General features: G+C 35.5%; 1 protein-coding gene across 1 annotated transcript in view; it reads left to right on the forward strand.

The window, feature by feature from the left end:
* Positions 1-12,764, forward strand: part of SNI1 (negative regulator of systemic acquired resistance (SNI1)) — a 43,771-nt gene extending 31,007 nt beyond the window's left edge. The window contains exons 12-15 of the mRNA XM_090007109.1: positions 2,143-2,208; positions 8,398-8,550; positions 11,440-11,570; positions 12,481-12,764. Of these exons, the coding sequence (XP_089863235.1) occupies positions 2,143-2,208; positions 8,398-8,550; positions 11,440-11,570; positions 12,481-12,553 (423 nt within the window). The 3' untranslated portion in view covers positions 12,554-12,764. The remainder of the gene's footprint in view (positions 1-2,142; positions 2,209-8,397; positions 8,551-11,439; positions 11,571-12,480) is intronic.
* Positions 12,765-14,194: the final 1,430 nt, after the last annotated feature.

Raw genomic sequence — 14,194 nt, forward strand, 5'->3', positions numbered from 1 at the left:
CTCAGGATCAGACTTGGGCCCTGACCTAGGTCTGAACTAGTTGGAACCAGACCTAAACCCAAACCCAAGTCTGATTCAGACTGAATGAGACTTGGGTCCAAACACAGGTCTCACTTAGTTGAATCAGGCCTGGGTCAACGTCCTGGTCTGATTTAATCGAATCACACCTAAACCAAGACCCAAGTCTGATTCAGACTGAATTAGACCTAGGCCCAGACCCAAGTCTGGTTCAGACTGAATGAGACTTGGGCCCAAACCTGAGTCTCATTTAGTTGAATCATGGGTCAACACCAGAGTTACCGGAAGCTTCTTACGTAGGTGGAAAGCACACTTCCAAAAATTCGTTCAGAAGCACAATACTCCTCTTCTGAAACTTCATGGGAATCTCAGATTCCCCCATATTTTATGCTTCCCACACGCATTGTCCGTGCTTCTTATATGCTTTTGTCACATTTTTTTCATGTTTTCCATGTGCTTCCTCTCCTTCTTCCACTCACTTCTCAAGTTCTTTCTCTAATTGGCAACCATCATTGTTAGATTTTAACAAAAAATCATTTCTTTTACTGAAAAATTATGAAATATAAGAATAATCAAATTTATTTTAGTTTTTGTTTGTTTATTGTTCGATTCCTATTCTATTCTCATATTGCTTCCTTTTTTATTCCGGTTTCGCTTTCAAATTGATACTTCGCTTCTCTCTTATAAATTTTAAAATGTATCACTTCTCGCTTCCTAGTTTGGCAACCTTGGTCAACACTTAGGTTTGATTTTGTTCGAACCAGACCAGGTGAAAATCCAGGTCTGATTCATGTTGAACCAAATTAAACACCTGTCCCTGCAGGCCTGGGTGTTTGTGTTAACACCTGGCCCTACAGGGTGAGGTGTAAAAGTCACAGAGAGAGAGAGAGAGAGAGAGAGAGAGAGAGAGAGAGAGAGAGAGAGAGAGAGAGAGAGAGAGAGAGAGAGAGAGAGCTGTCGGTGAGTGAAGGAGGAGTGCAGCAGGAAGGAGAGTTGGGGGAGAGGTGACAAAAATGTGCTCTAAGCCCCCCCCCTTTACCATTTTTTTTTATTTTTTTTATTTCTCACTAAATTTGGACAAAGATGGACTTCATCAGCATTGACCGAGTTCATTTTTGGGCATTTTAAGCCTCTTGTACAGACTTTTTTGGACCCAAGTCCTCCCGCACCCGCACCCGTGTCGAGTCGCGTTGACGCAGGTGTGGCAGCCTCTAAGACAAGTCTATATTACATATACTATAGCTAATTGACCCAACTCAAATGGCAACAACAGTCTATTGTGTCATAAAACTCAAGCTAAGAGGTAATACACAGATATCAATGCAATCACAGCTGATATGGACAAGATTGGTGTGAACATGATAATCCTTTTTTTTTTCTTAATGGATATGCAAAAAATTAACTCGGGCTCTAATGCATAGTGATATGAAGCAAATAAATAAATAAACACATGCACGCACACACATGTATGCAGCATAGTAAAGTATGATCTTACTCATTATCAAAGTACAGACTTGCTCTTAAATGTATGATATTGCAAGATACAAACTGAATGTTAGTACACAAAAACCTTTTGCCCTCACATAGAAAAGGTTTGATACCTCACAATCTCACTTGTACTCAACTGTCTAGATTTCATATCTGCATGATTGCAGATCTTGTGATTGTGTGTGAGCTACTACAGATGGGAAGCTGACTGGAAGTAGTTTGTATTGATGTGGATTTCAAAGACCAGTTCCTTTTTTTTTGTAATCCATGTCAAGTTTGAAGCAACCAACAAACACAAGTTTGTTTTATCTTCATTTTACCTGTAATAGCTTTATCTGATACCTTGATTAAATAACCTATAGCCTAGACTTCCTTCCAGCCCACTGTCCAAGCTAACTCGATTCTTAAGTAATGTTTTTTAAAGAGTTGCTCTAATATGTGCTCCAGACTGATGGTCTTATCCCTTTATAATCCAAAAGAGTTTAAGCTCGAAATTGAAACTGGTTTGATGCATAAATATGTGATGTGGATTTACAAATTTGTGATGTACATGTTTTTGTATCTTCATCTTTATTGGTGTATCCTTTTCTCTTGTCAATATTATGTTTTTTAATGGTTGATTTTATGTTTCTTCAGGCCTTTACTGATCCAAAATGGAAGTTGGAAATAATTTTGCAATACTTTTGGAAGTATTATACAAAGGTTTGTGTGCCTTCAATGCATTAATCATATCTACTTCCATGTATCTGGAAGTAACTCCTTGGGTTTGTTTTTTTTGTTTTGGTTTAAGAATGAGAGAAATTATGTATGCTGTTTATGTGGAAGATACATTGGTCATCTTACTGGCCTGTCATTGCAGGGTCTATTGTTTCCCTGTTGTATTATGATATACAGATAAGTATCTATCTGTTTATTTGTTATATACATGCATAGAGATGTAAAATGGTTTGGTTTCAGGTTGGATATCCAACTGAGTCCAGATCCATTTAGTTAGATTCATTTTGCAATTAGCATATAATATCATATCATGAATCCAATTCGGATCTGGTACCAAGTTTTGGATCAAATTCAAATCTGAACTGAATCTCAATCTGATGGTTATTTGAATTTGATTACGTGTAAAATCATAGTCACCAATATCCTTCTCTGTAATTTCTTGGCAAGGTTCTTTTCAGGATTTTTTTTTTCAAAAAGTTGTTTTGTGTAGGGAAAATATTGGAAAAATATTGGGGGTTTTAAAATTGGAAAGAATATAGAGAATAATAAAAAAGATAAGAACTAATAGATTTTTCTTAAATAAATGTAAAGAAACAATTAAAAAAGTTTTTAAAATATAAAAGAAAAAAATATAAAACAAATGCTTAAAGTACATAAAAAAGACGTTTTTGATATTCTTGTGAAAAATATAATGATAACATCACTTTCAAAATATCGGCGATAAGGTGACTGTGTAAAACAAGGTTGTAAAAAGCGTAGCGTAACCTGTATCCGATCGGCCCAAAATAAGGTACGTATCGTAACAAATCGTATGTTTTAAATAAAAATTAAACAAAACCAAAATAATAAGAAAAAATCTAAAAAAATCATAACACAAAAAACAATGATGAATAGCATAAGATAAAACTATAATATCACATATCAAAGCATTTATGTGCATTGAATGACATGCATAAGACATCAAAAGATCAATAATCAAGATAATATGCTATAAATGACATGCATATCTCACACGAAAAATGCAAACTATGAAATAATATGCATATTAAATAATGAATCCAAGCTAGTAAGTCACAACATTCATAATAATGTGTTTACATAAACAAAAAAAATCATAAATTGTTTTTTTTCAATACTTAAAAATTTTATATAGCCAACAACAACAACAACAACAACAACAACAACAACAACAACTACACCTTCATCCCAAAACAATTGGGGTCGGCGATATGAACCAAAAAAGAAGATCATTCTGGGTCTTCCACATGAATCCTTCTCCTTCAATTGTTTCTATCCAATGCCATGTCCTCGGTGAGGTTCAAAGCCTTCATATCCTTTCCTATCATCTCCATCCAAGTCTTCCTAGGCCTACCCCGACCTCTTTTAACTAATATATTTTCCCATTTCTCCATCCTTCTAACTGGAGCATCATTAGGCCTTCGCCGAATATGTCCAAACCACCGTAAACGATTTTCTCTCGGCTTATTTTCAATGGGTGCAACGCCTACCTTCTTACGTATCTTCTCGTTCTGAATCTTATCTTTTATTGTATTTTCACACATCCATCTAAGCATACGCATCTCAGCTACACTCATTTTTTGAATATGATGTCTCTTGGCAGCTCAATATTCCGTACCATATAGTAAAACATACCTAATAGTCGTCCTATAAAACTTTTCCTTCAACCGCAATGACATTCTACGACTGCACAACACTCCAGTTGCATTTTTCCATTTCATCCACCCAACCTTTATCCTATGATTTACATCTCCATCAATTTCTTCATACTTTTGAATGATAAATCCCAAATATTTGAAACAATCATCCACCGGTATTTCTTGCTCACCAAGCTTCACTACACTCCCATCACTACTTCATTGCATACTAAACTGACATTCCATATATTCTGTCTGACTCTTACTCAACTTAAAACCTCTTGCTTCCAATGTCTGTCTCCATTATTCTAACTTAGCATTAACCCCAGCTCTAGACTCATCAATCAAAACAATATCATCAGCAAACAACATACACCACAACACATTTTCTTGTATTGATCTCGTAAGCTCATCCATCACTATAGCAAATAGGAAAGGGCTTAAAGCAGATCCATGATGTAACCCAACCGTTATAGGAAAATTGGTTGTCACCCCTCCACAAGTGCGGACATTGGTTACTACTCCTTCATACATATCTTTAATTATTTTAATGTACTTGAGAGAAACACCTTTCTTCATCATTGTCCACCAGAGAACGTCCCTAGGTACTCTATCGTATGCCTTCTCTAAATCAATAAAAACCATATGCAAATCTTTATTCCTCTCGATAAGTTGTCTAAGAAGATGTATAGCTTCCATAGTTGATCTTCCAGGCATAAAACCAAATTGATTCTCCGATATCATGACAACCTTCCTCAACCTAGACTCAATCACCCTCTCTCAAAGTTTCATAGTATGACTCATGAGTTTTATACCACGATAGTTTGTGCAATCTTGTATATCACCCTTATTCTTATATAGAGGCACCAAAGTACTCTTCCTCCACTCATTAGGCATCTTATTTGTCCACCAAATCTTGTTAAAAAGATTTGTCAACCATTCTAAACCTTTCTCTCCCAAGCATTTCCAAGTCTCGATCACATATACGGTTTTAGACGTGAGAAAAAATACTTAAAACTACTATTTTTGAAAGGGCCTAACAAGACCTAACAAAAAAGGAGGTCTGAGGAAAGCATTACTCATATATATATATATATACAACAACAACAACTACACCTTCATCCCAAAACAATTGGGGTCGGCGATATGAACCAAAAAAGAAGATCATTCTGGGTCTTCCACATGAATCCTTCTCCTTCAATTGTTTCTATCCAATGCCATGTCCTCGGTGAGGTTCAAAGCCTTCATATCCTTTCCTATCATCTCCATCCAAGTCTTCCTAGGCCTACCCCGACCTCTTTTAACTAATATATTTTCCCATTTCTCCATCCTTCTAACTGGAGCATCATTAGGCCTTCGCCGAATATGTCCAAACCACCGTAAACGATTTTCTCTCAGCTTATTTTCAATGGGTGCAACGCCTACCTTCTTACGTATCTCCTCGTTCTGAATCTTATCTTTTATTGTATTTTCACACATCCATCTAAGCATACGCATCTCAGCTACACTCATTTTTTGAATATGATGTCTCTTGGCAGCTCAATATTCCGTACCATATAGTAAAACATGCCTAATAGTCGTCCTATAAAACTTTTCCTTCAACCGCAATGACATTCTACGACTGCACAACACTCCAGTTGCACTTTTCTATTTCATCCTCCCAACCTTTATCCTATGATTTACATCTCCATCAATTTCTTCATACTTTTGAATGATAGATCCCAAATATTTGAAACAATCATCCACCGATATTTCTTGCTCACCAAGCTTCACTACACTCCCATCGCTACTTCATTGCATACTAAACCGACATTCCATATATTCTGTCTGACTCTTACTCAACTTAAAACCTCTTGCTTCCAATGTCTGTCTCCATTATTCTAACTTAGCATTAACCCCAGCTTTAGACTCATCAATCAAAACAATATCATCAGCAAACAACATACACCACAACACATTTTCTTGAATTGATCTCGTAAGCTCATCCATCACTATAGCAAATAGGAAAGGGCTTAAAGCAGATCCTTGATGTAACCCAACCGTTATAGGAAAATTGGTTGTCACCCCTCCACAAGTGCGGACATTGGTTACTACTCCTTCATACATATCTTTAATTATACTAATGTACTTGAGAGAAACACCTTTCTTCATCATTGTCCACCAGAGAACGTCCCTAGGTACTCTATCGTAAGCCTTCTCCAAATCAATAAAAACCATATGCAAATCTTTGTTCCTCTCTCTATTTCTCTCAATAAGTTGTCTAAGAAGATGTATAGCTTCCATAGTTGATCTTCCAGGCATAAAACCAAATTGATTCTCCGATATCATGACAATCTTCCTCAACCTAGACTCAATCACTCTCTCCCAAAGTTTCATAGTATGACTCATGAGTTTTATACCACGATAGTTTGTGCAATCTTGTATATCACCCTTATTCTTATATAGAGGCACCAAAGTACTCTTCCTCCACTCATTAGGTATCTTATTTGTTCGTCAAATCTTGTTAAAAAGATTTGTCAACCATTCTAAACCTTTCTCTCCCAAGCATTTCCAAGCCTCGATAGGAATACCATCTGGGCCAACTGCCCTTCTTGATTTCATTTTCTTCAAAGCCTCTGCAATTTCTTTCTTTTGAATCTTGCGCATGAAATCAATAATGTCAATCATGAATTTCATCATCATTATTCTCTTCATTTTTTTTGCAAAAAAATCTTCCTAAATCACTCTTAAGCTCTTTAGCGATGAATATGAACTAGGCCCAAGGGGTCTTATATGTTTTTGCAAAAATTGAAATGAGTGCACTTAAACTGCATTTATAGCGTATCTTAAGATACGTCCTATATCGAGATACGAGTGTGTATCGTATTGGAAAAACCCATATATACGATACATATCGTATCGTATCGTATGATACACTATGATACTTACAACACTTACTGTAAAATGTATATCAAGGTTATAAGTATTGTATCGTTACCCGTATCGATCGAGCCCAAATTAAGACCGTGTCGTATCGTAAACTATCATAATTGTTTAATAAAAATTTCCAAAAAATCCAAAAAAATCAAGAAAAAACAGAAAAAATTAGCAAAAATTCTAAAAAAATCATATCACATGAAACAAAGATGAATTGCACAAAATACAACCATAAAATCACATATGAAGCATTTATGTCAGTATGAGCCGCATAAGACAGCATCAAACATCAACTAATATAAAATCATAGATAATATTGCATGCATATCTCATAAGAACAATGTAAAATATTAAATATTTTGCAACTAAGAACATGCCCAAAGACTTATACTTTCATATTACATAAACAAAAACAAAATAACCAAGTTTATGAACAATTAATTGTTAAATAACCAAGTTTTTTTTTAAACATATTATATAAAACCTCAATAATCATAATCATCTTCGTCATCATTGTCTTCTTCTTCTTCTTCTTCTTCTCCTCCTCCTCCTTCAATATCCACATCATCTTCCCCTAAAAAAACTCAATAAGAAGCAAAAAATAGAGATTTTTTACCTTAACCCACTTCCTTTAGTGAAAAATGGTAGAAATACACTCTTGAGAAAATCGTAAAAGCCATCTCCCTAGTGCACGGATCACCCCCCAAATTGCTCTCACGGCTCATAGGGTGCATGGGTTCTCCTCTAATGGCCTCTACATAAATGAGGAAGTCGGTCCTCAAAAGGTATTTAAAACCCAAAATTTAAAAATTAAGTTTTGGTACCTTTTATACCTTTTAAAGTGCGCCGATATTGTATCGTATGACATGCTCTATATCGTACGATACGGGTTGATACAGGGGTGTATCGTATGATACACCTGATACGAGTACGATTCACACTCGTATCGCGATACAGTACACGATACAAGTGTCTATCGTATCGAGAGCCTCAATAATAACGATATGTATCATACGATACAATACTTACAATATTGATGTATATATAAATGGCTATTTAAGCTAGCTGTATTTGCATCTAGTTTTAACTTTTTCCATCTGAATCTGATTAAGCAATGCCCGTCATGGCCATGTATGCATAGACATGGTCTGTCACAGTGATATGCCATGTAAAGTGCATGTCAGTTTCCTAATATTTTTTTCAATGAAAGTAGCTGGGAGAAGTTACCTAATAAATTAGAAACTGCATTTCCATCCTGCAGCTTGGGAATTTGTTGCACTGAAGCGATATTTTTTTTTAATTGGACAATCTTGAAAGTTTTTGAATAATCAGGTAAATGATTCCTTAAACATCTGAAATGATAAGGTTTTCTCTGTCCATTCATGCTCTGTTTTTTAGTTACATCGTTACTCAAACTCTATTTTCTTATTATTAGTTTTTTTTAATGAGCTTATTTTTTTCAAATGTACTAATAGTTTTTTTTATAGCTGGTAAGTTTGGAGAAATCTATAAAGCATATAGCTTTAGCAAGGTCCCACTTTTCTGAATGGCGAAGATACAATGAAGTTTCCATTTATTGTTGTCTTGTTTGTGTACTGTTCAGGGTTCTATTCGCACCAGGAGTTCAAAATTTTCCTCAGATGATGCAACACTTGAGGGTGTGTTAAAATGCTTTTTACATGGAACAAGCACAAAAAGTATTATTAAAAAGATTGGCATGGAAATTGTCCAATTGCTTTTAGCACATGCATTTCAGGTAATTCCCTTTCTTTACAGTTTAATTGAAATTATTGTATCTACATTTCTTTATATTTGCATTTTAATATATGATATTCATTTCACCTCATGAGGAAGTTGGCCAGTTTTTAGAAATAAAAAAGTCAATCTGGGTGCCACTATTTCATCTAAATATGATAATCCAATTCAGGAAAATATTTTTGGTTGCTGAAGTGCCTTAAACAATTGAGCTTGGGGTAGACAATTGCTTAATTCAGTGCCATACTAACATTAAAACATAACAGTCACCTCACATTGCAACTTCTAAGTAATCCATATTTCATTTCCTAGGTCCCCACATAATTCCTTTGTAACAGGCTTTATAACCTACCAGCAATCTGATTTTTTGATAAAATAAACATGCTTCCATCTCATAGTCATTGTGTGGCTAATCTGAATGTGCTTTATGTTCATATGATATGCTCTTAAACAATTTGGTTATCAGACAAAAGTTGGTTCTCTTAAGGCTCGACTCTCTTCATTGTACTTGCATTATTGTGGTAGCCATTACATGGTTAATCAGGCAGCTGGACTCATGCCTGGTGATTTTTTTCTTCCCAATAAGCTTAGCCTATCATGTTAGCAAGTCATATGTAATTGGCACATGTTCACCCTACGCTGAGCTCAGGTAAGATTCAGACTTTCAACTAGGCCACACTGGCCTTTGGAGCTAGAATCCAACCTTGGCCTATCACATTTGACGTGTCTTCCCCTTGTTATTCAATGGCATTGGCTAGTTGATGTTAAATGTGATATGAGGTTAGCCAAAGTTAAGTACGGATGAAGCCCAACGAGAATTTCAAAGTTTCATAAATTATAGTTAATATATTGAAAGATATCCATCCCAAGCTTCTTTATTGGCGCCTAGTGGTAGAAGTAGCTAATTATGATCCCCCTATCTTCAAGTGGTTCTGTTGCATATTCATGTGAGAAAAACATCATCTTATCCTGCTTTCTTCACCTCTATTATCTGGAGATACTTAAGATTTTCCATATCTTTCACGTGATGCCTTGATGAATAGTTTAACTCTGAGATATTCACTCAGTAGTTGGCCATGGTGATGACATTGTTGACATGAAGGATAAGAGTGATTAATGTTCCTGATGGGTAAAGAAAAAATGGATGACTTTGCTTATTCATGTTATACAGTTACTACAAAGCTTTGTACACATATGATGCTATTCACAGAAAGTTTGGCAACATTTATAAACAGACAAGAAGATTCAATCTTTGGTTATATACTATGAGAAAACATTGTTTTACTTCGACTTGCTTTAGATTGATCTTATTGGTGGGCTGTAAACAAGCTGATCGAAGCATCTCATGTTTAAACAAAACTTAACACTTCTCAAGCTCCACTTATCATGCTTTAATAGCTCTCAACCTCTTCTTGCTGAATATGCTTTGAGCTTGGAATGACACAATATTTGCTTGTGAGGTGGTGAAGATTTTCCGGCTTCCCAAACCTTTAGAAAAGGTACTTAGGTAAAATGACGTGAAACTATTCTTTCTATCCCTTCTGGGAATAAGCCGAAAACATTTTGTATGATTTAGAGTGGCTGGAAAGATGGAATTCTCCCTCACTACCTTGATCCCATGATGACATGGGGGAAATGCCATGACAATGCTACCTATTTCTTCCCTGCACATAAAGCTTTTGTTTTCTGTGACAGAGGGGAGGAAATGATGGTCTAGGCCTCATCCTTGTTTTCTACATTTGGCACAAGGTGGAAAGTTGAAAATGATTTGTACTAGAGTTACCGGAAGCTTCTTAGATAGGTGGGAATCCGGCTTCCCGGAAACTCGCTTCGAAAGTGCGACACTCCTTGCTTCCGAAACTTGATGAGAACCTCGATTCCCCCACGCTTCTTCTATGCTTTCCACACGCTTCATCTATTCTTCTTATATGTTCTCTTAACTTTTCATGTTTTTTATGTGTTTTCTCTCTCTTCTCACTCACTTCCATGTGCTTTCTCTAAATTGGTAGTCATAGTTTTTATAAAAAAACATGAAATTTAATATTAGTCAATTTTAGTTTTTATTTGTGTTTCATTTTGATTTCCATTCAGTTCTTTTATATATATATATATATATATATCCTTGCTTCCCACTTCCTATACATTTTAAAATGCATCGCTTCTCTCTTCCGCTTCCTGTATTGTTTCCCGCTTCCGCTTCTTAGTCTGGCTACAAATCTCCCCTGGACCCTTTGTTGCCACGGACTTTTCTCGTGTGTGCAGTTTCCTGTCTTACATCAGTGGTAAATGCCTTTTCCCAATGCTACTTCTTCCTACCTTCATCAAAAACTCAGGATTTCCACATAAAACAGAGAAGGGGTAGGCAACCTATTCATATGAGATTGGGGAAATGCATAAGTGGAGCTTCACCTTGTCAAGCCTGTTTGGTAAGCAATATTAACCAAGCTGCTCTCAAGCAGCTGTAAATCACATCGTTCAAAGTTTTGTTTTTCAAAGCTGTACATTCCACACTGGATTTGAGATGAAAAAATTGTTACAAAGCAATTTTTGAATATGAATTTTGGTGTCCGTCAAACCTTTAGGAAAATGTAATTTTCCACAAAAAAACTATGTATTGCTGGAACTACCCTTAACCTTTCAAGGATTGGAAATATTTCAAGTTATTTTCTTACATCATTGTATTTCATGTATGTTTTCGTCTGTCTTTACATGTAATCAATGCTTGATTTGCTTGCTTTCAACTTTCTTTTAGCCTTCACACCAGAAGATAAAATTGTTCATTGTTGTGGGAATACCTTGGTTGATACTAATGAACTGAGTACTAATTGATGTAACTTTTTTTTTTTTTGGTTTCTTGTAATTCTTTTTTCTGCTTATCTATATTTTGCAGGCCTTTCTCTCTATTCAGGCATTTGCAAAGCAATTCACCTTTTCTTGTGAAAACGTGGGTGGTCATGGTTCTGTCACAGAGATATGCAGGGATGTGTTGATGGCCTTCCATAATCTTAAAAAAATTAATGAGTAAGGGCTCTTTTTCTGTTCCTTCTGTGCATGCTACACTGTTCTGGAGATGCTCTTGTCAGACCATAATTACCACGGAATGAAATGGATACAGGAAGTGATCCTTGGATTGGAAGTAGGAAGCAGGTAGTTTAAAATGTGTGAAGCATGAAGCATGAAACTTTTAGTGATAATGGGAGTGAATGTGAGATGAAGAAGCTACAACAATGCAAAGTTGGAAGCATAATGAAAGTGGAAGTAGCTAAATTCAAGTGAATAAACCCAATACAAATAAAAAAGGTGGTCCATCTTTTTGACTAGAAGTATTGGCAAATCAAATATAATGAAGAATTTAAAATACAAAAAAAATTAAATTGTATAAAAAAATTGCAACCCTTATTTACCCAAATGGTTGTCATGTAAGCCAAAATAACAAAAGGAGTTCATTGGTGAGGATAGTCTGGCCTAATTTGGCCAAATTCGGGTCTAATGGATCAGATCTATTGTCAGCCTTGGCTTTTGACAATCACCCACGTTATCTATTGTGTTGTACATTCATCCATTAACACCAGATAAAAAAAACTCTAATCTAAGGAATCAAACTAAACTCTCCTATGGACTATCACTAATAATCCATGTGCTACTTCCAAGTCTAAAAACAATAAAAGGTTAAAAGATATAAAATGAATTATTTTCTTCAATATTTAGTAATATGTTTTCCTTCGGTGTCCATTGTCCAACTTATGAAGCTAGATTTTTACACATTTGACAATCAGATTTGGCATTTTCTCCCTTGAGGTGTTATGATGCTAAATTTCATACTGAAGCTTCATTTCCCTCGGAAAAAATGTTCCATCCATGAGTTAACAGCATTGTGGAGATAATTTCATATAAACTCAATATATTTTTTTCTGGTTGTTTTGCTATTCAGGAAAGTGGAGATCATACCTTTCGCAAAGGAAGCTCTCTTCACAGCAGAAACCCTTAGTTCTGGGAAATGTTAGGCTTCTGATGTTGCTTGTCTCCTTGAAAACAGCTGGCTCAGCTGTTGGAACGGTAAGGTCAAGTAGTTTCATGAGAAAGGAGAACTTTCATGTTGGTTCATGTGTCCCAGTAACTTGTTCTCAGGACCTTAGACTTTCCTGCCCTAAATCCTCAAAGTCTTCATTAGACTTTTTGTCACAGCCGATTTTGGAAATTATTTTCACTGTTCCATTCCTAGAACTTATTCAGTCAATTTTTGCATTTATCACTGTATATAGCTGTTAAACCTTGTATGATGCATTTTTTTTTAAAATTCCGAATTGTTGGTATACAGGTGTTTGATAAGTGGCTATGGTACAGTATGCACCCCATCTTCTAATTTTAATAGTAATTGCACTTATGTTATAACTCTCTAAAGGTCATTTAATGTTGTGGTATAGTATGGTTTGGGTACATTAGGTACCTATCCCTATGTCTGACCCCTTCACAAACATACCCTTGCCCAATTGTGTTCAGAGTCTTCAGACTTTATAATTCTGGTCATACTGAGATACTTAGACCCAGCTCCTAATCTGATGCAGGTTCCCTCAAGTCACTAAAGTCTCATCAAGGTTTGACTTGATTTGATGCATGTCAATCCCATTACTGTTTTTATGGAAACTTTTTATGGGATTGGATAATTGTACCCAGTTCGTCTAATCCATGCGTTACATCTTTTGAGATTTCTTATAGCACTTTTTGAGGAATAAGTTCTAAATTTTCATTTGGGTAATTCTACCTGTCACCTCACAAGACTGGTTTCTCGATTTCAACTGCAACCTATTGCAATATGGGAATAAGGAAGTGCAAATTGCTGGTTCTTTTTTCTCTTTTTTTCCTGAAAGAAGAAATAGATGGGCAAATGTTTAATGACTAAACTACCAATGGACAGCCAACAAATCACCAATTCATAAAGTGGGCTCAACTTTTCAGTCATTGCATTCAACCATTTGTGTTTCAACTTTCAAGTACCTGCTTAAGGTACGCAACCTTGTTTTGCCATTTATCATAAAAATGTACTCATGTTGTTTCTTTTGTTGAATAAGCAAATGCTAAGGACTTTTGCCATTTTATTTCAATAAACAAGTTCAGCTGATTGATCTTAGGATCAGTTTCAAGTGCCTGCTTAAGGTATGCAACCTTGTTTTGCCATTTATCATACAAACTTATTCATCTTAGTTCTTTTGTTGAATAAGCAAATGCTAAGGACTTTTGCCATTTTATTTCAATAACCAAGGTCAGCTGATTGATCTTAGGATCAGGTATGTCTATGTGACAAAAATGAAAAACTCTACTCAAGCATTCAAAATGTAGTAAGATACATGTTGGGTGACGGTGGGTGAATAGGTGATAAACTCACTCCATATTTCATTAAATGTTAATGATAAGGTGCTCCCGGAGTGCCTACTCCCACCTAATAAAAGTTTTAGATTTTTAAATTTCTTAAACTTTTTTTCTTGATCAGACCCTATAGATATGATCTATAAGCATTATTTGTATAAAACAAGTTTTGGATCATTTGATTATAGCATACATGTATGTTTTTTAAGACCTTTAAAAATCAACGGTTCACAATGTATCAAAATTTCATGACTTAAAAAATCCTATTTTTTGTGTCCAAA

Source organism: Nuphar pumila, chromosome 5 (assembly GCF_984573655.1).
Source record: "Nuphar pumila chromosome 5, dmNupPumi1.hap1.1, whole genome shotgun sequence".
Taxonomy (NCBI): Eukaryota; Viridiplantae; Streptophyta; class Magnoliopsida; order Nymphaeales; family Nymphaeaceae; genus Nuphar; species Nuphar pumila.